The sequence below is a fragment of the Dipodomys ordii genome, unplaced genomic scaffold (genome assembly GCF_000151885.1).
Source record: "Dipodomys ordii isolate 6190 unplaced genomic scaffold, Dord_2.0 Scaffold59, whole genome shotgun sequence".
In the NCBI taxonomy this organism is placed as follows: Eukaryota; Metazoa; Chordata; class Mammalia; order Rodentia; family Heteromyidae; genus Dipodomys; species Dipodomys ordii.
The window spans coordinates 1,460,723-1,487,195 of NW_012267275.1; the positions used below are offsets into that span (position 1 = coordinate 1,460,723).

A 26,473-nucleotide genomic window follows, 5' to 3' on the forward strand; every position below is an offset into this window, starting at 1 on the left:
GCAGTTCAAAGCCAGCCAGGGGAGGAAAGTCCATGAGACTCTTATCTCCAATAAACAACCAGAAAACGGGAAGGTGCCCTGTGGCTCAAGTAGTAGAGTGCTTGTCTTGAGCTGAAGAGTTGAAGGACAGCACCCAGGCCCAGAATTCATGCCACATAACTGATCCAAAGGGAAAAAAAAGAACATGGAGCTTGACTGCCAAAGGAGAAGCATGAAAAGCCATGTGGACAGAAAACATCTGTGTGCTAGAATAAATCTAAAAATGCTTCATATGATTACAACATTATGAGGACTGGAGTAAAAATATTTTGGGTTGTTTTTTTACTAGTTACTATGGATGATTGATTGTTTACTGTAGTTAATACTGATTTCTTATGAAGTGGGTGATGTCAAGTGCTTATAATATCAAAAAGGTAGATATAAATGAAAAAATTTAGCTAGATTTCTGTAATAGGACAAAAGAAGTAACAGGCTGAGAGTTTTGACAAAGAAGATCATGCTTGGCGAGTCCTTGTGTTTTTCAGGTTCAGCAGCCCTTAGGAAGGAACTGTGAAAAGATGCTTTCTTAGCTTGAGGTTGGATGATGGCCAGATGCTGTTTTTTTTTTTTCTCTAAGCTGGAGGGTCTGGCACACCACTCAGCTTTTTTACTTCTCCCCTTATGAGCAGTAGGGAGCCAATCAGTTTCAGAGTAGTAACTCCAGATTACACAACCAGAAGACAAAAGTGAGTATCTATTAAGTATCTTTCTTACAATTTAGCAGTTCTGGTGCTAAGTAACTACTGGAAAAGTTAAGTATCAGGGAATAAAAATTTCCTAATATTAAACTTTTCTCAGCCAAAGTTCTAATATATGATATATACATACAAAATAATATCCTATAAAAACCCATATGGGAAGAAAAGGATACTTTAAAAAAAGTATTTGATTTTCTCAAGAATTTTTCTGTAATTACTTTAGCCACATCTAGCTTTTCCTATTCTGTCTCAGTGCTCAGCCCCTGGAAGGGAGTGTGGTGGTAGGAAGTGGTGTATGTCAGCAGAGGCTCAAGATACAAAGGCTCACACCATTCATCTCAGCACCAAACAAAACCAGGTCTCACCTCTCTCATCCATTCTCGGATTGTTTTGCCAGCTTCTTGATGCCACACATTGTGAACAGAGTCTGTCAATGCCACAGCAGTTACCTTGCTTTTTACATCAGCTTCTCGTTGAATCATCTGTTTTAAAAAAGAAAAAGGAAATATTGGCTATACTTTCTTTCTTACCGGATGCAGCCTGCTTAGTCATAGATAATAATAATATTGTGTTAAACATGAAAAAGGCATATGCATCTCTGGCTCAAAGTTACTTTTTTCTATATTGAATACATACTCTATTCTTGTCCTCAGATATCAAAAGACCTGATATTTTCTTTTAAAAAGATAATACTGCTGAAGTCTTAGAACTACGCAGATCTATTATTTTCCACATGGTTTGACAATTCTAGGATTAAAAGGATCACAGGGGAATCCCTAAGGATTTCTTTCACAAATTTCTTCTACCACTTCCTATTATAGTGCTTCAGGGAAGTTAGCACCTGGAGTTCACTGTTAGCTACTTTTGACTAACTTCTACTAATTTTCAGTAGATGGCACACCAGTGAAGAAAGATATTTTCCTTTGACTTCTGCAATTTAACCAGTCTGCTTTCAGCATGGCCTTCCATGGTGACTTAAATGGCCACAAAGATGTTTTTTTTTTCAAAGTCGATCAATACTATTTTGCTTTACAAATACCTCTTTTTGTTGGCAAGCTACCACATCTTTACTTTTTTCTGTAGACGCGTGTGTGTGTTCTATAAAGAAAAATGTTGCTTTGCTTGAGTATACCAATGAAATTGCTGATGGCCTATGAGATAAGGAAATCAAAACATAAAATTGCTACATTTGAAGAACCCCAAAATATTTTAATCTCTACTGGGAGGAGTTATGCAGATTTTTTTGTCCACCTAACTTACTTCCTTCATCATGCTTTCTTCTTTTTTTTTTCCAGGCCCTGAAATGATGTATCCAACAGTCTCATCCTAAGTGCCTATGTTTAACATCGTTTTAAAATTTCTTCAACTTTCTTTTACATTTATTAACTTTTGTAATTTTCCCAAGACTTCATTTCTTCCAGAACTCTACTACTCTCTACTTTTGATAAAAGATTCGTTTAGTGTCTTAATATTTATTTTAAGCCAAATGAAGGCAGAGAGATGGATTGATTTACTTTGGGCTTAAGAAGCTGATATTAGGAGGAGGCTCTGTTATAAAGACTTTGGCAAATCTCTAGTTCAGAGACAGATTTGGGAAGTAGGAATCTAGCCTAATTAAATCCTCCAAACCTATGGTAGAAGAAAACATGAGTTGGCTTCATCCTAAGTTAATAGATATAATAATGTAATTTTTCACTATTGTGGCCTAGTAGCTATGATAATTTAGATAATTACCTTTTACATTTCAAAGTCCAAAGGGTCTCCTAAAAGAGGCTAGTGTGGCTTGGGAGTAGTAGTGTACATCTGTGTGTGCAGGTTCATATCTATATTGATCTCTATATCATATGTTTTAAACAGAAAAATGTTAGTTTTACATCAGCATTAGAAAAAGCTATTACCTTATTTTTTACATTTTGTCATGTGTTACAATGTGTACTGTAAGAGTTATAGCATGTGAATAACCTGTACAAGAAAGAATATTCTGAAAGAAAATCAAATAACCCACATTTCCTTCAGATTAGCATCTGCCACTCTTGTCTGATTATAAATCTGAGGGCCATTACTACTGTATGAACATGAATGAATCATCTCTGCCTTTAATAGTACAGCTGAGCATTGAGATTGCATATATACATATATACTATTATTTATTAATGCATTATATATTATTTAATCTATTAAGAACAGCTCCTTCTAGAGCTTTTTTTGTTATAGAGTTCAGATTAGATTGTTTCAAAGATTTGACGTATTAAAAGCTGGTGCTATTATTATGCAGATTATAACTAAGGTTGGCATGTCTACCTGAGTGTAAACCTTAAGAGGTTTTACCAATGATAATACCTTTACCAAACTTCTGCTAGGTATTCACAAATACCTGTAAATGTCCTTATATGGCACTCTGCCCTGTGCTACTGGCCCACTAGCTTACAAAGGTGCACTGAACTAAGAAAACTAACCAGCTGGCAGTGGGTTTTAATATGTCAGATGCTACTTACTTATTTATTTATTCATTTATTGATAATTGTATCCCAGTAAGAAACTTGTATTACCAGAAACCAGTCATGAACAAATCTCATTTGTGCTGGAACATAAAAACTTTGTGGCCCAAAGCACTTATAGCTCTAGTGGTTACAATTATATATATGCAGATGATCTTTGAAGACTAATAAACTGTGTAGCAGACTCGTATGACATCTAGATAACTCAGTTCACACCTAATCTGTATTCACTATTTCATTTTTGAAAGCCAAAAATTCTTTTCTTCTTTATTTTTACTATCATCTATAAGTAATTCTACAAAGAAGTTGTCATTTAGCAACACAGTTTATGAATACAGTATTTTCATCAATGTCATTCTTTTCAACATTCATACTCATTCCTCCTCAATTCACCCTTACCCTCATTCTTCATGTTGTAGGATATACACTGGATTCTTGACTGTATTCTCCACCTCTTCTTCATTCATTTCCCCCTTTTCCTTTGACCCCACATCATCATTTTTGAGTCCCCAATTCCTGGTGTTTTATTTTGCTGAACTCTGATTTTGCCTTTCTAAGGAATTACAGCATTTTGGGGCCCTGTGAGTGTACCATATTTCAATTAATACATTTGTATACACTTGCATACCATCCAACATATTCACTTTATGAGTTACTCAGCTAACTCTAACTTGAAAACATGAATGCTTTGTCTCTTGGGGCCTAACTTCACTTAAGATATTTCTTTCGAGGTCTTTCCATTGGTACAATATCATTGGTACAATTGGTACAATATCATTCTTTGTAATGGATGAGTAAAATTCCACTGTGTATATATACCACATTTTCTTGTTCCATTTGTCCATTGAGGGGTATCTGGGATCATTCCATACCTTGGCTATGGTGAAAAATGCTGTCATAAACATGGTTGTGTTGGCAGCTTTATTGTATCCTGGTTTGTAATCTTTTGGGTAAATGCCTAGAAGTAGAATTGCTGGATAATAAGGTACTTCTATGTTTAATTTTTTTAGAGGAGCCTCCATACTGATTTCCAGAGTGGTTTAGCAAGAAAAGTCAACATTTTTTGGGGGGGTTCAGTCGTGGGGCCTGAACTCTGGATCTGGGCGCTGTCCCTCAGCTCTTCAGCAAGGCTAGTGCTCTACCACTTGAGCCACAGCGCCACTTCTGGCTTTTTCTTTCTGCTTATGTGGTGCTGAGGAATTGAACCCAGGGCCTCTGGCATGCAAGGCAAGTGCTCTACCACTGAGCTACTTTCTCAGCCCCAAAAGTCAACATTTTTAAGCAAGCAGTGTTGGTAAGTTTAATTCAAGGGCTTTGAAGTCAGAATAAACACTTGATTCAAATCTTTACTCTGCATTTCTGGTAAGGATATCTAGAGTATAATTATTTCAATTATTTCTGTATTTCAATCCCTATATGGAAATGTCACCAGATATGATAAATCATAGGGAACTTTTTAATATTAAATAAACAAGATGTAAAACAATAGAGGACCAGGCACATATTAAATAATTGTAATAGGTGGCTTCAGAAAAATATACAACATAGACTTCATATATAAAAACCTGAAAATTCTTCTCAATCATTCATTTAGAAGAAGCTGCTAGATGATCAGTGCATAAAGTCATTTGATTTTATATATATATATATTTGCCAGTCCTGGGAACTTGAATTTTGCCAGTCCTTGAATTCAGGGCCTGGCACCTGATTTCTTTTGCTCAAGGCTTGCAGTCTTACCACTTGAGGCATGGCATCATTTCGGGCTTTTGAGGAGTGGAATCCAGGGTTTCATGCATGCTAGGTGAGCACTCTACCACTAAGCCACATTACCAGTCCCGCATAATATTTTTTAAAAGTCAATGATCCATGAAGGAAAAATTTATGAAAGGGCTGCTTTATGTGTCATTGCATGGCTCATGCAGAGAAAAGAGTCAACTATGACATCTACCAAAATCCTGCAATCAGAACACTAGTCATGGCATTACACACTTGGAAATGAAGACAGAATTGTTGAAGTAATACTGTGGCAGCTCCTTTCTTCCCCCAGTGAGCACTTTCAGAATGACTGGAGTTGGCAGCAAAGCATGGAGCGTGACTTAGGAGCGCCAACCCAGAGGAAAGTCAGGTCCCTTGGTGCTTTGTTTTGACATAGAGGCAGTCAGTGTATCTATGTTTTCAAAAAGATAATTGCTGAGATATAAAATGTGTCCAGATGAAGGCAGTATAGTGTTACATTTGAAAGCAAGTAAACGGTCTAGATATAGGAGGATTTCTTATTTTTTGCTAATCTTGTAAAAACCCCAATGAGGATAATAGTAGTAGACATCTCCCAGGGTTGCTGAAGCATAAAGGAGATGAGCATGTAACAAATCAAGGTTGTGAGCTATGAATTATTATCACCCAGGCACTTATTTTGAATTTCTAAAATGTATCTTTCCTTTGGTATAGTGACAGTGTATTCTTCAGTGACATCAGCATTCATGCTAAAAGTGTAATAGTTTTAAAATATCAGCCAATACTCCATCCACCTCCACTTATGCCCCTTCGAATCTCTAATGTGATTTGCTCTTGTTTTAAAGGGAAATAAATCAGTATAAGCCAGATGGTCATACATTCCAGTTTTCACAGGAGAGCCTTGCTATGCCTGTGAAACTGGTACCAATAACAGTGCTCCATTCAGTGAAAAAAGTGTTCTGGTTTGGATGGTATATAGTTTGGTGTTTATATGAATAATGTAGATGCTGCTAATAAATACTAATCAAATGGATAAATACTATAGATTTTCACATGACTCAATGCTTGGCTATTTATGCATATATCCCAAACCTATACGTAGTTAGCACTTATAAAAATAACCATGTAGGAAAACATACAAGAAATATTCTGAAAGGCTCCTACTTCCCCAAGTTAAGAGCAAGCCTTGGTGCTGTGCACAGCCCCTCACAGATGGACATGCAGTCTCACACCCTGGTTAGATAAACATGGCCAGCTGGATCTCCAGTGTAGCAACAGGATAAGACAACATTCTCTTTTCCTGTGCTTTGAAGCTCTAGCTTCAATTCTTGAAACTTCTGTGTAATTTCAGGAAGGAAAAGGCTCTCCACAGGCATGAACACCAAGGGATAGGGCATGTAAACTGAAACTTCTTGGGTCACATGTATTTATGAAGATAAGTCTCCAGCCACTAGTTAGGGAATGGCAAGTTATGATTTATTGTTGCAGGCAGCCAGAAGAGAGCAGTAATAACTTCCTTTTCCTTTTCTGCTTAAGCCATGTTGCCACGTGCAGGCTTCCCCAACAACAACAAAAAGCATATGAAAGGTTTTAGAGGAAAAGAAAAGGAGAAAAAAAAACCCTAATCATTAAGTGATTGACAATCTGGAAGTTGGGAGAGAAGTCTTACTTTACAAAAATATATGATGTATATAATGTATATAATGAGCATTCTCTCCCTGTATACAATGAATGTATCATACAATGTTAATAAAAATACATGATGTAGGGAAAAGGATAATAGTTGAAAACTATACTTTTTAATCAAGAAAATTAACAGGCTTTATTTCATCCACAACGAGTTAATTACAAGGCAAACATAAAAGATCTTGCTATCAAGAAAATGTTAAACATCAAGGTGCTTTGTTTAAAAGGCTTTACTCTGTAATAAGACTGAGTAGCATAGGCAAGATACTATAAAACAGACTAGAATGCTATGAATATATATGAAGATGACATACTATAGAAATGTGAGGACTAAACATCTAAACACTGTTAACCTAAAAATCTAAGCCAGGTTTAGCAACAAAGATATTAGAGGGTATTATAAATGGTCATAGATGGAAAATGAATAAATGTATTGTTTTTATACATACATATTGGAACATACTGTCAGAAACCAAAAAGCATTTTGACACAAGTAAGTTACAAGTACACCCACAATGTCCCAACACAATTTTGGCTGGGTACTGGTGGCTCACAGCTGTAATCATAATTACTTAGGAGGCAAAGATCTGAAAATCACAGTTTGAAGCTAGCCCAGGCTCTTAATTCCAATTATTATCTCCATTCCACCAAAAAGACAGAAGTGGAACTGTGGTTCAAGTGGTAGTGTGATGGTCTAGAGCAAAAAAAAAATCTCAGGTACAGTGCCTAAGGCTCTGATTTCAAGCCCCAGGCCTGGCACACACAAAAAAGTCAATTAAAAAAACTTTTATTAATTTTTATATCCTAAGTGAATCTAGGTATACAATTATATACCCACAAATTACCAACCATTGGAATGATATAAAACTTGTAGCAAAAGAACACTTCAATCTCAGGAAGGGTGGGAATATACATATAATTGGGGCACAGTTAATGCCTTTATGTTGTAGAGTATCCTGTTTTCTTTGGTTTAGGTGGAAGGAAGGTAAAGGGTAAAATTTCCTGGGACAAAAAAAGTACAGCTGATACTTAAGTGTATAGGAGATGTTCTTTAACAGATTTCTCTTACAAAGTTTGATCTGATGTACTTGGAAACAGTTTATATTACAGCTTGGGTTCCCCAGGAAACAGAAACAGACAGTATTTAGTGTGCAGGATATTAATAAAAGAGTCCTTAGGATCAACAAATGAGGAAGAAAGGGAACAAAGAAAGAGAATTGGCAGAAAGGGAATTCAAGGTGAGAGAGAGGCCTAATGACACCACTGAACAACACTTAGGGAGCCCCTGGTCCTAGAATGGCCCTTGGGAGTTGTCCCAGGTTTGGCCAGCTGGCTTCATCTTTAATGTTCCATAATGTTTGGAGGCAGCTCCTGAATGAGGCTGACAGCTGAAGGCTACTTGCTAAGAGTACTCCTAAGAGCTGCAGCCAGTAAGTCCTTTACCAAAGGTCAACTGAGTAGTGCTTCACACTGTCTACAACAGGCTATAACTCAAACTACAACATCTGCTTAGAATCTATTTAAATTTAATTTGTCCCTCAAATGTGCTTAGCACACAATTATCTTAGTTGTGTACTTAAGAATCACATACATGATTTTTCTCATCAATGCCTAACAGACCAAGTAGATTTATCTTGAATCTTAAGCATGTTTCACAGTCTGACACCTTACTATAAGAAATTTCACATAATTCCCCAATAATGATGACAAAGAGAAATACATAAAGCTAAAATAATGATAAATAATGACTGCTGAGAAGCAAATTCAAAAAAATTATTCTTCAAGTCCACTGTAGAATGATTTAATTTCTGAATTTCAAATAAAATGTTTCTGTCAGACATACTTGTAATTTCAAACCTGAATGCATGCAAGTATAAAATAATCCAAACTTAGTATGTAATCATCATTTCTCTCACAACAAGCTCAATCTTGAATGTGTTCATTGGGAAGGAAAGGATGAGCATGGTCAGAGTGGTTTCTCTGAAAAAGTTGCTAGTTAACTTCTTAAATTTCAGTTTCATGCTACATAAATTTGTGGACAAAAGGTTTTAGGAGTTTGATATCTGCCTGGATCTTAGTTTCTCTATTCCCTCAAATGTCTTGTTACTTACTCTAGAAATTCAGGTTAATCTTCATCTGATCACATTTATTCATTGTAAGCTTAGGTTTATACAGGTAAAATGGTGGCACTGATGTAGACCTATAATCCTAGATATTCAAGAGGTTGAGCTCCTGATGATCCCAGATTGAAATCAAGTTAGAAAAGTCTATGAGACTTGTTCTCCAATTAACCAGCAACGAAAAACATGGGATAGAGTCATGGCACAAAAGTCAAGTGAGTGCAAGGCCTGTGAAGCACCAGAGAAAAAGGTGGAATGGGTGTCAACATGTCCCAATGGTAATACAAAATTGATTCCCACATCCTGGTTTGAGAACATTGTTTGAAAATATTTGAATAAAATCTCCGGATGATTCTTCTAGATAATGACTTATGTGAAATACATGGAAATTTAAGTCATGCTTAAACATTCCAGCCAACATTGTTGGTTCATGAAATTTCTATTCAACTAATTACTTACAAGGACTACTTAAATGCATACTACATTATCCAACAAATATAGGACAATTCTTTAAATTGCTATTTTTAAAGGTAATTCCGATGATATATTTGAGATCTTTTTCTCATAAAAGTACACCTCACATTCTTGAAATGCTAATAAAAATTGAAATAATGAAATTCTGTAAAAATAAATGGACTGAAATACGTTTCATTGCAACAGGAGTTTCAGGGATTTCACTGTTCAAACCACTTGAAAATGAAGTAGGAAAATAGATGAAATTAGAATGAAGAAACATATATGATAACATCTTCATTTCCCAGATTGAGAACATGATCATCCACCACATGTAGTAAAATAGCACATCTGAGTTCACACACTAGTGAACCATAAACAATAGTTACTATATACTAAGTGTTCTCTATCACTATCTAGCCTAATGGGAAACACTGGAGTAGGACTTCAGATTACTAACAGGAAGAGAAAAACGTTGAAACCTATCATTTAGACATCTGATGACAGCTATGATGCATGAATGCACTGACAAATTTACACTGAAGGAGGGTCACATGTGAGTGAAGTAGATTGTCCTGTAGGCTATAAAAAAATCCATTTTCTTTCATGTATCTGTTCCTTAGTATTTCTTTGGGGCATTCCACAAATTTTCTCAATGATTTTGGTCTCTACTATCTTTAAATCTTGCCTCTATTTCATGAGTATGAAACTTTAAACAGCAAGAATCTAAAACAAATACAGTACCTTGGGAACAGAGTAAGAATGTTTAATAAGCATCAGTATTTATTATGGTAGGAAGCAGGATTTTTGTTACATCACACCTTTTGTTAAGTAGCCAATTTAGCCCATATAACATCCTATAAAATGGCAAAGAAATAATAAAGAGTCAGTAGTTCGCTAATTTATAAAGTCAATTATATGTCACTGTTTCATATCAGGTTAATTACTTCATTTACATTTTAAAGTAGTGCATGAAAGGTGACAGATTGACAGTACTACAAGCTGAAATTCTTACACTATTTTTTCTAAGTGTTAATAATATTAAAAGCAATACATAGCACAGAAATACATATAGGTTTTATTGAACAAGATTAGAAGTGACAAAGACATGGTGCAGAAATGAGTGAATAGAAAACGTTTTCAGAAAAATTTTTACTGAAGATGAAAGAAGTGGCAAATTGCTAGATAGATTCTATAATGCCTCTTTAGGCATCTGTGTAAGAAAGGATGGTGGTTATATATCAATAAAACATTTCTGGGACTGAAGGGAAGACAGTGACATTTTAGAGGAGCCAGAAAAGAAATCTAGATTGCAAAGAAAAAGGAAGATTTTCCTTGAAGAGGTTTATTGTTGTCAGGGATATAATAATTTGGGCGAGGGGAGGTATCACAAAAGAATCACAAAGAATGGAAACATATATTTATTTTCCAAAGTTCAGATCTTTACCCACTTTCATGAGAACCCAACCTGCCATTCCTTATTGGGGGTGTCACAAAGTTGGCAAGCAGAGTGGGCTTCCCTGTGTCTGTCTCTTCCCACACACCCATCATCATTAGTACCTTTCTTCCTTAAATGAAAAGGGCTGTGTACTATTGCTGAGTTTTCTAGTAATTAAATTAAAATTTTTACAAGAGAAATTGATGTTGATGCGGCTTTTTGTTCAGTCTACGTAGGAGAGAGAGGATTAGATCCTACTGCTTTAAAATTTCCATTCTGATAGTTATGAATTCAGTGCAATTACATCTCCTGTGGTCTTTTATATAAATGTGAATATATAAGATTATTGTGATAGGAACATACCTTCATTCAGTTATGAATGGCTGGCTAAAGCCAGTTTAAATTATTAATAATGACTGCTCTCCTGTACTAGCGCATAGAAAAAGGAAAGTTTATTAAGAACATTAGGAACTATTCAATTGCTTCTGGTACACATCATAAAATAGAAGAAGAGACTTAGGTGTCACCCTGACCTGTGACATAAAATAATATCAAGTAATTTCAGACTCCAAGTTCCACAACAAATAGGGTCTCTTCTTTACTCTAAACTACAATATGCCATCTACAAACACACATGCCACTCATTTGTCGATGATAGGGACTATTCCTTTGCTTTTTTTGTAATACTATAACCCACAAAGTGACATGCTTTTATTCAAGTTATGGGTTGACAGGCCACCAAGCTGGTGAGTACACATAGAGTATGTTCCTTTTCAGGGACTGAATGGTTCTTGTTTTGTTCTTTTTCTGATCAATCTGGCAGGTCAAGTCAGTCAAACAAGTTTCTTCATGTAGACATTGCCTTACTATGGAAATGAATGTGGTAACATTCATCTTTGTCAGAAATTATGTCAAATTATTCAAATTTATTGGTGAATTACAGCAAACATCCCAGCTGATGAACATCTCAGTCATATGTTTTTAGAGAACACTTATGGCTCTTAAGAAGATACCATTACGATGAGCTTCCCTGTTCTGAAGCAAGGATGGGAAGATGGAGGTCTGTTGTTCAAAATAATAATTTATTCAAATAATGAAATTTCTAAAGATGTCCAGAACTATAAATATAAGAATGTATCCTTCCATGTAATGTTACTGTTTCTTTCTTCTCTGTGTTACCTATGGTCTTCTGCAAGAACTTTCAGAAAGCCATCTAAGACCCTTCCTGCCAGGGTCTAGACACATCCAGCTTTCATATTAACGTACTTCTCTGGCTCGAGGTAATAAATGATTAGCTACTGCACAGTGGTGTGATGTTCATGTTATTCTTTACTACACTCAGCCAATGTTTCAAAAATTAATTCAAGTATATCAGGATCTGAAATTAACTTTCTATAGCCAAAAGCAACATCCTGCTAGGAGGAGAAAAACCTATTATAAATGGGCTGGCATCTGATTACTCATAGATGGTTAGTACCAGGAAAATAGCATTTCAAATTGTAAAATGTTAAATATAACAAAAGCTGCCTTATATTGATTAATCAGTGTTTTGCTTCTGAGCTGGTAAGGTCTAACTAGGTGGTGTCTATTCTTAGTGACAGATCTATTACCAAAGATCAGAGATGAATCTGAATTGGCTAATGCTCATACGTTATGATACTATGCAAAAATAGGAATACATGTAAGAAAAAGAACAGACATATCCTTTCAAATTGCTTATTAAAACTGAAAATATTTTTCTTAGAAATTAGGTAAACTAGTTATAGTAAGATACTTAAAAGTATATGATATTCAATAGACACTGTAAAAATCATATTGCAGAATTAGAACATAGAAAAATTAAATCTACAATAACAAATATGTACTTAACTGAAAAAAAATAAAAATGATTTCTCATTAAGCTATTTTATTCTGTGTGCTGCAAGTTAAAGGAATTTTACAAAGGTTATTTAAACTGCTTATGTGTTTATCTTCAGCTCTTTCATGGGTGTTCAGACCATGCCTGACGATGTCAGAATATGAAACATATGCTATGAAAATGTTAACATCTGCAACAATACTTTATAATCTTAAGATTAAATTCTGCTCACTCATATTAAAGTCAGTCTTTTAATAACAATAGGGCATGATTTAACTGCATAGTTTCACATCAGTAAGAGATGGCTAGAGGGAATTGGAAATTTTATCAGTTTGCATGGATCTGATTAATTAGAAGCGCAGGACAAAATCATTCTTTGTTTTCTAAAGGCTACTTATTGCTTTCCACATTTAAGAACTTTTAGAATGAGTATTAGATATAACATGGTAATGTTACTAAGGTCCTTAGAAATTACAGGTGGTGCTTTAGCTAGAAACATGAGTTATAATTAAGTTTAAGCTCAGAATGGACATTAAAGTGTTAAAAAAGAAAGAACAAATAATTGGTTGCCAGTGGCTCACATCTGAAATGTGAGCTACTCAGGAAGTTGAGATCTGAATATCAAGGCTCAAAGCCAGCTTGGGCAGGAAAGTCCATGAGATTCTTATCTCTAATAAACTACAAACTACTAAAAAGCTGGGTGGAGCTAAGGTTCATGTGGCAGAATGACAGTCTTGAGCAAAAGAAGCTCCAGGATAGGGCCCAAGCCCAAATTTAAGTCCTTGGACCAGCACACACAGACAAAAAACAAAACAAAACAAAAAACAAAAAAACAATTGTTTTTAAAGATTTCAAATTATAATGGCCAGTTGGAAACACTTGTTAATTTTGTGTTACTCCATTTTTATATAGCAGGCACAATTCTAACTTCAAGTTCTGAATGATAATACATATATCTTTCTTAAAGATAACACAACTATAAATTTAAAAATGGAAGAAATATTTTAAAAGGATACAAGTAAGTTCTAAAGTATGTATATGTTAATAATTACAAACAGGATCACTGAAAGATATTTATACAGGCCAAAGGTCCAAGTAATTATTTGTGCTCATCATTAATATCCTTTGCCTATCATTTCCTTGACCTTTATATAAATGAATCACACTAACTCTTGAAGGCTTTCTCTCACTTGATTTCTAAAGCTGTTCAACATACTTGCTTGCTAGAAGCACAGCTGGCAAGGGATATAAACCTCATCACTGGGCAAACTTGCCCTTCTGCTTTTGCCAAGAATGACATTTCCACTGGGAGAAATGTTACTGTATAGGAAACTGGACACTATATGTATCTGTAGGAACCAAAAGCTCCACCTCTGTTGTTAGCACTATATATCACCATTAGATAAAACTCAAATAATAAAGAGTCAGCCTATAGTTGTCTAAATTCAATCGTTAATTAAAGGAAGAGCAGAGAAATCAGCTGAGTATTTCTACTCATTTTTTGAAGAAAGATGCAACTGAGGATAAGCAGTGCCCCCTAGTGTCAATAATCATAGACAAATACTAAAAGAAAGTTGTTAATGTTAACTGAACTAAATTATTAATACTGTATATGTAATAAATTAAAAATTAATTTTATTCAAAATGTGTACTTTACATGTACAAAAAAGCCCACCAAACAGTCATCTATTTAATATGGATTTGCTCAGGAATGTGTGTGTGCATGTACACATGGGATGCACATTGCATCCCACGTGCACACACACACATACACAGTGCACAAACTGACATGGCCAAGATGTCTTTAATGTTCCAGGCAGCTCAGAAAAAAATTCCACCCAACACAGCAGGCCATGCATGAAGTGAATGTCAGCCACCCCAGCAGAATCACTCAGTGTGAAGACGTCTAATAGGAACTGCTGAATACACAATACAGGCAAGCAAGGTCCTGAATGGCTAAAGTGGACTGGTCAGAATGGAGTTGGACAGTGTCGAATCTATCCAAAACTGTAACTAAATATGTAAAAAGTGCTTAAAATATTTTTCTCTTTTTGTTGGCAAGATAAGGTTAACATGATTAACCTGTCTTAAGAGACTGATTTTGAAAATGTAACTTTTACTTGTGCATATTCTGAATGTTGGATCCTAAATGTTAAATTTAACTAAAATATATGGTTATTTTGGAACAAATAGCAATACATAATATACATATTAAATATTACATATTCTATACGCTTGTTTTCTGATAAGTTTAATATATGAAAAAACTTAAAATTGGATTTGGGGCACCAATGATATATTTATAGAGTAATACATGTAACATAAAGGTTCAGACAGATTCACATTTTTTGACAAACTACAACATTTATTTGTCAATAACATTTTTCTTTTGGCCATAGATCCCACAGTGTGAGAAAAAAAGGAAAGAAAAACACAAAAGAAAACAAAAGCAAAAGCAACAATTCAAAACAAAGAGGAGAGAGAAAAAAAGCCAGAAGGTCTGAGTACATATGTCATGAAGAGACGACTATTGAAAAACAAATTCACAGCAAAAACTATTTACTTAATTTTATCTGTATAAAAAAAGGTATAAAGTCAAGTAAGGGTTCAATGCTATTTACAGCATGCGTTTATAGAGAAATCCATTTGTGAATTACTTTTCCATATAAAATAATGCATATACTACTAGTTTTGCATTAAAGAAAGCAAGACGTATATAATTACGCTTTTATGAAAAGATTCCTGCATGCATTTAAGTCACTCCACCTTTAAAATGAAGAAGGCACAAATGTAATACTTTAGTAGGCACAAGCAAAACACCCAGAAGAATAAGGATAGACAGGCATTTAAGTCCTTACAATAAGTTCTGGTTACAACAGAAGCTGAAACATCAACTATTTAAATTTAGAAAGAGGATCTAAAATACCTTATATTGAGCTGTTTTTTTCTTAAAGTTTAACATTGATATGATTTAAAATGCTAGATTATAAAAAAAGAACAACCACCTCCACCTTACTCATAAGAATATTTAAGCAATGTTCAGAAGGAAATAAAACACAGGCGAACATATTTATGTTCATAGTAATCATGTCAATACATATTTTGGTACATTAAAAACTGTGAGACCTCTATAAAAGCTCTACAGGAAATGAACATATTATCTCATATCAGTAATAACAGCTACCTGCTTAGATAGGTGATAGTGAAAGCTAAATTCCCATAGTCTAATCACACGGATGAGGAGTTATTTTACCTTGGTAGAGACTTACAATCATATTAGCACAAACAATAAATAATTTCCTGCAATTCACCAACATGCTAAAACACTGTGAATGTCTTTTATATATTTCAGGATTACTTTATAGTTTTCATCTTTAATTCAACTATACATTGGCTGATATTTTTGTTATTAATGTATGTATAAAAATGATGTGAGATTTCTAAACCCATTTCAGAGGTAGCCTATATCAAACTCCCAAAAAGCTAAGATAGAACATCATTATAAAAAGCTTCCATTTCTGGAGATTAAAAAGTTTGGAAGATTTTAGGCTTATATCCAGAACATTTCTTTATGTGATAATCTGGAAGACGCACAATTAAATAACCAGAGCTAGCTTTTTTTTTTTCTTTTTGGTCATAGAAAGGGAAAGGCGAACAGACACATGCCTGTTGCATGGAAAAGATAATGGGTAAGAATAGGAGGAGTGTGAAGCTTGGCTCATATAGTATACAGCTGGAGAGCAGTAATGATTCAGAACTCTTATCATTCCTTGAAAGGAAGAAGAAAGGAAAAGGTTTGTAATTCATATAGTGTGTTCATGTTTACATTTGATCTCTTTTTAGAACAACTTAGATAAAGGAGCTTGGGAGTATCTATACACAGACACCAAAGAAAGATAACTGTTAAAATAAGAGCTTTCAGTTTTAACTTCCCAAAGCCTCTGTAAAAATGTTCATCACATACAATGTTTTTGTACATGTGTTCTAAATAAAAGAATTCTTATAAAATGCTTTAAAAATAAAAAAAAGAAATATGTCAGCTAAATAACTTCAAAAGAAAGTATTTTCTTATATATATGCATCTAAATATCTGACAAGCAAATATCACTTCCTTCATACAATTGTACATTATTTAAGAGAATTTTCATATAATCACACTATGTATCAAATGCCAAACACAGTAAGTTCTTAAACAAATCTTAACCCACAATCATTTCTTCAAAGTGATAAAACTGTAGTATACTTTCTCAGAAATGATTCACATTGTTAAAAATTGAAAAGGACAAATACAACATAAAGCAAATATTAGTCTTTTGGTGTTATTTCTTCAGCAATAGATTTTAAATTTTATTTAGAGATGCTCATATTTACCAAAAGAACTTAATATTTGCTCATTAATGGAAGTATATTATCTTGAGATTGAGAGTGACAAAGGACAAGAAAGGAAGCAAATAATTGTGATGCTCAAAAATTTTAATTTGACTGTTTATGTCTTAGGACAACAGTCAAAAAACCAGCTATATCTTTTTAAACTAAAGTTTATTTTTAATTATCTTCAAAAAGTAGACTTGTTACATTTACACTGTGAATTACAAATCAAAGCTGCAAATAAGTTTTAAAAAATGAGAGATATGAAGTAGTAATATACAGTACGACAAGAAATTAACAAGTACTTCCTAGTTAGTAAGAAACCAAATTTTATGTAACCAGTCAGAAACACAAGTTTTGAGATTTTAAATGAATGTCTGCATTTCAATAATGATTAATGATTTTTACTACAAAGTATTAAAGTTCTCAGCCTCAAATTGGCTATATTAGAAACATTGGTAACTTCTAAAACCACCAATAAGTGACAGTTTGCCATGAGAAATAATGAAAATAAGACTGAAAGCCATATATATACATATATATCCTTGTGTGATTTAAAAATTACTGTTCCTATAGATGAAAATCCATGAAAGTTTTCTGACAATATTTTGCTTCTTCATTCTATATGGAACCCAAAAGAGGATTTCACTGTTACTTTTTTCTTTTTGTTACTTTTTTCTTGTAGGTATTTCATCATCTTACTTCCTAAGATCCCAGCAAAGTCCACTAGCTACCCCGAACTGTTTTACAAGCATCTGAGCACAGTGAAAATACTTCCCACAAAGATCTCTACAGCCCTATGGGAGGAGGAGGGAGTCTGGAGGAGTTCTACTAGTCTGAGTAATAAGTATTACCTGAGCAGAAAGCAAACAGGCATGATACTACATTTTGATCATTACAAAATGCCTAAATTCTTCCTTTACCATGAAAAGTTAAAATTCTCCAATTCAGGACCTCATAAGAAAATGATTATAGGGTATGTATGAGTAGAAGAAATACCATAATTCAGATGGACTTGTAAGGCAGCAAGTCTCCCTAGCTCAAGTTATAACATTTCAAGTTGTTTCTTGTCATTTGTGTTTGGGTTTGTGATTCAATCCCAAAGACTCTCAATATATCTTGTGTAGCATCAGGAGACTACCTGTTGGTTGTCTGCAGTCAACATTCTTCCACATAGCTAAGGAAAACCACTTTGCTGCATCTGAATTAGCTTGTTTAATCATGAGTTGCTGTGAAATATGTAGACTCTTCCAGCTTCTGAGGTAAAAAGAACTCTTTTCAACTCATGAGACTATTTTATATCTAGCAGACGGTTAAGATATATACTCACTCATTCTGATATGCAAATTTAACCACCAGAGACAAGTGAATTATGCAAGATGATGTACATTCCATTTTAGTTAGTAAAAATGTGCAAACACTATCCCATTGCATTTCAGAGCTATGCTCACACCAAGCTGAGATGCATTGAACAAAAGTTGCAATCTAAATGTAATATCTGTGTTTCCACAGATTGGATTCAGTTTTGAAAAGCTGTTAAGTACCTGATGATGTTTTCTATTTTAATACTTTTTAAATTTTATTTTACTGTAAAGATGCTGTACAGAGTATTTTAATACTTCTGTATGACTTTTTTATTGGCATTTTCACAAAATCCCCCAAACCATCTTAAATTATCAGAAGATACTTACATTATTATTTTATGAATAATTTTATTTTATGATTTACATATAATACATTATAAACAAGTTTAGGCATGCCAGTGAAGCTGTAATCACTCAGAAATCTATTTTTTTCAATATAAGCTTGCACTCCCTAACATGTTATTTACATTAATAGTAATTCTGCTTATGGACACTGGCTGGGTAATTTCAAGTAACTTGTGTGTGTATACATATGTATGTATATACATATACATAATGCTGTGGATTTAAAGGACACCTTGAAACAACAAATGACATTTTCTAACAACTTCATGCAATTATTGCTCATGTACACATTTAACTCACCAGATGTATGAATTTCTAGTGTTTCTTAAGTAAAGAACAGAAACAGGATTTCTAATATCTTAGCATCAGATTTGACAACATACAATGATTATAGTATAATAAAATAGTATAATAAGGTTTATGATACACCAAATGATGCCAGTGACACTACTGAATGAAACAATCAATGTCATATTTTCCTGCTGATTTCAATTCCCATTTTTTTAACAATATACAGAAAGTATTCTGTTCAATGAAAATGAAACAGAATACACACACAAAAAAATCCTGATTTGTAGTAGGTGTTACTAACTATGCTTTCTAAAACCATTAAGTGAATTGTCATTGCAGTGGTTAATCACTAACATTACAATAATCAAATTCAATCATGACACATTTCTAAATTGTTGCCAAAAGTAACCTCCTTATAAAGTCAAAGGAGCCCTGAAGACATAGGAATCTGATTTAAAGGATTTTCCTGCATGCTGACAGAACCCTACACTTGTCTTACCAGTTCCTCACTAAATGTGGGGTAAATAAGTTGGAGGTATTGGGCATTTTCTTGATAATTAACTGCATAGGCAAATATGTTCTTTGGCAGACAATATAAATGTTGATTTAAGAACCAGCCAAGAAAAGAGTACTAAGCTATAAAACATTTATTGCTCAATTTCTCACTGATTTGAAGACTTAATCTTTAAATTTAGTTTTGTATTGTCAACAAATAACGCAGTACTTCTATAAAAGTTATGATATGAAACATATATTACCCATAATGGATATATAATCCTACTCATAATTGATTCATAGATCTTAAATCAACTTATATTTGACACATTTATACGACTCACATTAGCACTGATAATAATAATCAACATCACCAGGCAAGGCATTCTAGACAATGTTTCATAGTGAAACAAGTAAGATTTCTTATTTCCTTAAAAATATAAAACAAAGCATATCCCACTAAAACTAAGACAAGTGGTAACCTACTGAAAACACCCGTATATTTTAGTTTATGTCTAGGTTTAGGAGATCATCTTTAAAGAAAATAGCTTCAAGCTGGAATTGAGATTCACTGTTTGAAAAACAAAAATAGCACAAGATAAGTGGCATATACTGTGGCAATTTTCTTTAACATAGCTTTTCAAATATAATCTAGTCTACAGTGCACTCAAACTGCAGAAACATCCAAATTAGGAGGAAAAAAAAAAACCCCAGCAATACTTATCTTTGCAAAAAGGGCCTATACTCAAAGGAACATCTGAATAAAATTGAGACATCTGCAGTAAAGTTTTACCTTCTCCCTAGAATGTTTGAAATGAACTCAGTATAACACTGTCTTCCAAGAAAAGACAAACTGATCAATGCAAGAACACATCAGGCTGCCTTGGACAGGCCAATCAATGCAAGAAAGAACCTTGCCCAGGGCCTTATGCAAATAGAAGCACGTCCTGCAACCTAGGGAGGGAACATGCGCAATAGATCAATTGGACAAAACAAAAAAACAAAACAAAACAAAAACAAAACACCTCACAGCTATATTAGCTTCAGACAGTAAATATATACTGATGAATATCCCAATTTCCTGTGAATTCTTAAATTGGTTATTTTTTAAATAGCTAATTAAAAATTCTTCCTGGGATGTGGAGTGCAGCAAAGAAAGAAAATACCTTGGGAGAAATACTGAGCATTACTTCCAAGACTGTGCTAATAAAATTCCAATTTCTTAAAAATTCTTGGCAGACCTGAATTTTGCTGACATTTCAGAAGGTTAAGTCCTAAGTATGTTTATATTCATGAATAGAAAATAAAAATGTAAAAAAATACCATCTCAGGTAATTTTTGAACAAAGAAAACAAAAAGGTAAGAAAAATAATTTAAGATGTAAAATCATAGTAATCATTTCAGAAGAAAAACTCAGCCAATAAAGACTATTCTGTGTAGTGGTTAACCTATAGATTGCGTATAGTAAGAGTTTCTCTTTTAAAATTAATATTTATCTCCCCAAATCACTCTGAATTTTGATTAGAATGTACAATAACTTAAAAACTAGTCAATACAAAAAGAAATACTTGAATGCTCTAAATAATTTCAGTAAAATTCATCACTAAATATTTATACCTTTTGTTTTTTAAGCTAGCTATTTTTTATGGGCGTTTTAGTAAGGCTATTCATTACTTAAAACATCAAAACAATATTTTAAATAGGAAATATAATGTCTGAAACTATAATATTGACTCTATAAAACAAAAAAATAAAGTCTGTTAATATGCCTTAGAGTTTTTACCTTAATTGCATTGTACTCTGAAGCCTAGGTTTGAAATTTTAGCTGCAGATGCATTTTTGATGGAGTATTTAGCAAATATTTCTGGTATTTAAAATTAATTGCACGATTCTCTGCTACATTATTTTAGCTAGATAAAACATCATGTAAAATATAAAAGTTAGTCCTCTGTGAAGTTTATTATCTGATTATTTACCCATTAAAAGGGACTGACATCATAAAATACTGGTTTGTTTAGCAATGGAAAGAAATATTAAGACTATGCAGAAAAAACATATTTTTTACATTTCTGATACTTTCTACATTGTTAAGATTTTAATTTTAATATATTCTAGTTAGTTTTCCCCCTAAGGTATAACTAAATATGTCATTCAAATATTTGATCTTCTTTATTAAGACATATAGCTTTATAAAAACTTTACAATTTTACATGGGGAAAGTATAGAGATTAAAATATCAAAGTGATACATAGCACATAAAGAATTCAAATCTGAAAGTAGTATGTTTATTATAAAGATGCAGAGGTTTTTGTTTTTCCAAATTTAATGTCCAGTATGATAATTGTGAGTAGTCATATTCTCAGTGAAATGTAAATTCCAATTTACAGTAAACAAAATGCAAATGATCAAGTAACTATGTTTTTTTTTGCAGTATTAAAATCATTGTATTCATGGTATTTATTCTAGTATGTAGAGGCAAAAAAGAAAACCAATTTTGAGTATTGGAATCTAACATTTGATATGTGTTGACATTGTGATAGACACCAAATAATGAAATTCTATCCTTCCTGATATAATCTGCACAACATGTGTGCTTCTTGCTTTTAAAAATAGATTTTCAAAATAAAAAGTTGGTTTCAGGTATTATATTCAGTTTGCCATAAAAATTTGCTGTTCACAAGCATAAAAGTGGAATTTTCTTTTTTTTTTAAATTTAATTTTGTTTTATTTGTGAACATACTGTACAGAGGGGTTACAATTGCATGGGCAGGATAATGCAAGCATTGCATCCTCCTCCTTTGTTTACCCTTCACATCCCTTCCCAGCCTCCCCCCTCCCCCTCAATCCCAATCCTTCTCCTTCCCCCCTTCCCCCCCCCCACCGACTTTGTAAAGCTCGTTTTGGACATGACAACTTGTACTTCTCATTGTTGCAACAGGTAAAAGTGGAATTTTCTTAAATGGAGATTTTTCTCTCATTAATTAAAAGTATACCAACATTAAAACTTTACTCAAGCCATTAAAGGAATAACTGCAAGAAGGCTGTATTATGTGTAAACTCACTGGTTCTAAGACTCGGATGACTTAGATTTTGATCCTGGCACTGATTCTTTTTTTTGGGGGGGGGTCCGGTCATGGGGCCTGAACTCTGGGCCTGGGTGCTGTCCCTCAGCTCTTCAGCTCAAGGCTAGCGCTCTACCACTTGAGCCACAGCGCCACTTCCAGCTTTTTTCTTTTTGCTTATGTGGTGCTGAGGAATCGAACCCAGGGCCTCATGCATGCAAGGCAAGCACTCTACCATTGAGCCACCTTCCCAGCCCCCCTGGCACTGATTCTTATATAACTTCCTACACCTTTCCAAGTTCTTCACCTAGAAAATTGAGCTCATAACACCTACCTCACTGAATTAAACTTTGGTTAAGGATGTCTTGCTAGGTAAGGTTTAATAACTTTATATGCCTTGTCTCCTCTAAGTTGCAATATAGCACAGTGGTTACAAGCATGAGTTTTGGACCCAGAAGGCCTGGGTTTAAATTCTGGCTCAATCACATATTAGTGTATGACACAAGGTAATTAATATTTCTTGTATGTTATTTCCCTCATATGGGAATAGCAGAATTTTAAGTATTACTTGACATAATATTTGCAAAGAACTTAACTCTCACAAGTGCAGCTTACAGATTATATATATAATATAAAGGGATATTGGTAGAAGAGATTGTCCCATTGAGAGTTAAAAGGTCAGTTCTACTTAGTATTAGAAGACAGCTGTCAATGTCCAGCAAGGAATAAGCTACAAAGAATGCCAAACTAGTAGTTTCTTTTTTAGGTCTTCATACATTGTTTTTAATTTTTTCCAAAATACTATATCAAAACACATTCAAAATTAAATATAAATAATATAGAGAATATATGTTATTTAAAACTTTTCACACCTTCATTCACTTGAGGCAATCAGAAATTAAGGTTGAAAGACTTGGAAGATAATACACATACACAGAGTAGAATAAACATAAATTAGCGTGTAATTTACAGAACAACTGAATTGCATCCTTAAATACATGAAGGAAAAAAAAAACAGAGAGAAAGTTTTAACTGAGTACCAAGGGCTCTACACCTGCACTACTAGATAGTGAGGAGGCTGAAATCTGAAAATCATGGCTCAAAACCAGCTCAGATATGAAAGTTTTTGAGACTCTTACTTCCAATTAACTACCAGAAAAAATATCTGGAAGCAGAGTTGTGGCTTATGTGGTACAGCACCAGCAAGGGACTGGGCCCAGATCATAAGTTCAAACCTCTGGACTAGCATACACACACAAAAAGGAGGTCATATTAGGAATAAAACATTATATTAAAAAAAATCAAGAGCAAAACATATCCCAAACAAGTAGACAAAAGTAATTTAAAAAATTAAGAGGAGAAACAAATGAAATTGAAACTAAAAACAGTAAGAATTTTTTTAAAGTTGGTTTTCTGAAAAACATAAAATTCACTAAAGTCATCCATCACAGTAACAAATGAAATAAATTGATACCCCTGAAGAAAGGAGTTATAAAATTCTCAAAAACATTGTACCAATACAAATACACTAACACATCAAAAAGACTGCACCTTATGATCAAGGGGGATTTATCACAGGGATGCAACGACATGAACAAATTCATAAATGTAATGCATAACATAAAGAGAATGAAGGACATAAACGTAATTATACCAATGATACAGAAAAAAAATCTCAAAAAATTAACATCACTCCATGATAAAAAAGAAAGGAAAGAAGGAAGGAATCTCTCAACAAATTAGGAACAGAAGGAACATGCTTCCACAAAACAAAGGCTAGACTACTGCACAGCCAACATCAAACTGAGAAGGAAAAGCTTACAACATTTGCTCTGAGATCTGTATTAGGACAAGAATGTTTATGTTCACTGTAGGAAGTGTCAGCAAGAACAATTATATAAGAGAAAAAAATAAAAATATCCAAATTACGAAAGTATAATTAAGCTATACCTGTTTATAGTGACATTACTTTATAAAGTAAAAACGTAAAGACTAGGGCTGGGAAGGTGGCTCAGTAGTAGAGTGCTTGCCTTGCATGCATGAGGCCCTGGGTTTGATTCCTCAGCACCACATAAGCAAAAAAGAAAAGAGCCGGAAGTGGCGCTGTGGCTCAAGTGGTAGAGTGCTAGCCTTGAGCTGAAGAGCTGAGGGACAGCGCCCAGGCCCAGAGTTCAGGCCCCACAATCAAACAACAACAACAACAAAACACATAAAGACTGTTTTATATTATAATAACTGAGAAAGAAATGAAGAGAACAGTTTCATTTGAAATAGGTATAAACATGCAATACCTAGGAAATTATTTAAGTAAGGAAGTTAAAGATCTTTATAATAAAAAGCATGAAACATTCCTGAAAGAAACTGAAGAAAATAATATAAAATGGAAGGACATCCCATGTTCATGGTCTGGAAGCATTACTATTGTTAAAATATACACATTATCCAGAACAATCTACAGATTCTTGAGGTCCCTATAAAAATATCAATAATATCCATCACAGAACCAGAAAAAACGAATTTGTGTGAAACTACAAAAAATTCCTGAATATTCAAAACCATCTTTAGCAAAACAAAGAAGCAAGCAAATAAACAAAAGATTACAACAAAATGACAAAGTGGGAAGCATTATTTTACCTGAGTTAGAGAAATATACTAGAAACCAGCACCAATCAAAAGGAATGGTAATCTGTATGCTAATTCCTCCTGCCTAAGATTCTAGCTAATGAAGCTGATTATGGTTCCAAGTCTGCCTGAGCAGACAAATCCTTGGAATTCTTATCTCCAGCCAGCAAAAAGCTGCAACTGGGGGCACAACTCAAGTGGTGGAGTCCTAGTTGTGATGAAAATTAAAAGCCAAGTGAGAGCTGGAAGCCTGAATTCAAGATCTAGTATAGGCATAAAAAGAAGACAATAACAGAACTGGATAGGTATCTGCATAAAAAGACATATGCTAATTGAACAGAACAAAGAGCCTAGAAGAAAACCATCATTTCATAGCCAACTAATTTCCACTAAGATATTAAGACCATACAGTGCAACAGTGATTGTCATCAATAAATGATGCTAGGTGAAAAATGGATGTCTGTTTGCATGAGAAAGAAACTAGCCCCATACCTGTTGCCAGTTACAAAAATTACTCAAAATGAACTAGAGACTTAAACAGTAAGGTGTAAAATCCCCCTCCCCCCTCCCACCAAAAAAGGAGCACTAATTCAGGTCACTGGAATGTGTAACAATGTTAATGTTTTTGGATTAGAAGTCTTCATACATAGGAAACAAAGTAAAAACAGACAAATTGGATATCATCAAACTGATTTCTGCACAGCAAAGGACTTAATCAACAGAATAACAAGACCCTGCAGAAGGGAAAATATATTTGAATATATAAGAAATATAAACAATTCTATAGCAAAAAGAAACCAATCAAACCAAACCAAACAACAAAAAGAGAAATAACAAAAACAAAGGCTTCATTTTACAATGGACCTAAACATTTCTTAAATGACGACAAAGAAAATGGGCAATAAGTTTATGAAAAAAATGTTCACCATCTCTAGCCATCAGAAAAACATAAGGCAAAGCCATAATGAGATGCCACCTCACTTTAGGGAGAGTGGCTATCATGAAAGTCTAAAGATAACAAGGAATCCTTATGCCAGGTAGAGGTGACTCACACTTGTAATCCTAGCTATTCAAGGGGTTGAGATCTGAGGGTCATGGATGGAAGATAGCCGAGGCAGGAAGGCTCACGAGATTCTTATATCCAATTAACCCATAAAAAGTCAAAAGCTGAGCTATGGCTCAAATAGTAGCACACCAGTCTGCAGAAAAAAAAAAAACTGAAGGATGGTGCCCAAGCCCTGCATTCAAACCCTAGTATTGGCATTAATGAAAGGAAACTCTTGAACTTTGTCAGTAGGAGTATAAATTACTATAGCCAAATTTCAGAAAGAACTACACATGATCAAACAAACTAGTTACTGGGTATATATTAAAGAGAAATGAGATGTATATATGTATGTCA

General features: G+C 33.9%; 1 protein-coding gene across 8 annotated transcripts in view; it reads right to left on the reverse strand.

The window, feature by feature from the left end:
• Nucleotides 1–26,473, reverse strand: part of Fam172a (family with sequence similarity 172, member A) — a 333,594-nt gene that overhangs the window by 79,843 nt on the left and 227,278 nt on the right. For 6 of the 8 annotated variants that reach the window (XM_013022091.1, XM_013022088.1, XM_013022086.1 and 3 more), the window contains one exon: nt 1,103–1,219. In XM_013022091.1, the coding sequence (XP_012877545.1) occupies nt 1,103–1,219 (117 nt within the window). Of the gene's footprint in view, nt 1–1,102; nt 1,220–17,423; nt 17,514–18,658; nt 19,959–26,473 lie in introns of those variants that run through there. The other 2 variants (XM_013022092.1, XM_013022093.1) reach the window with 2 other exon arrangements.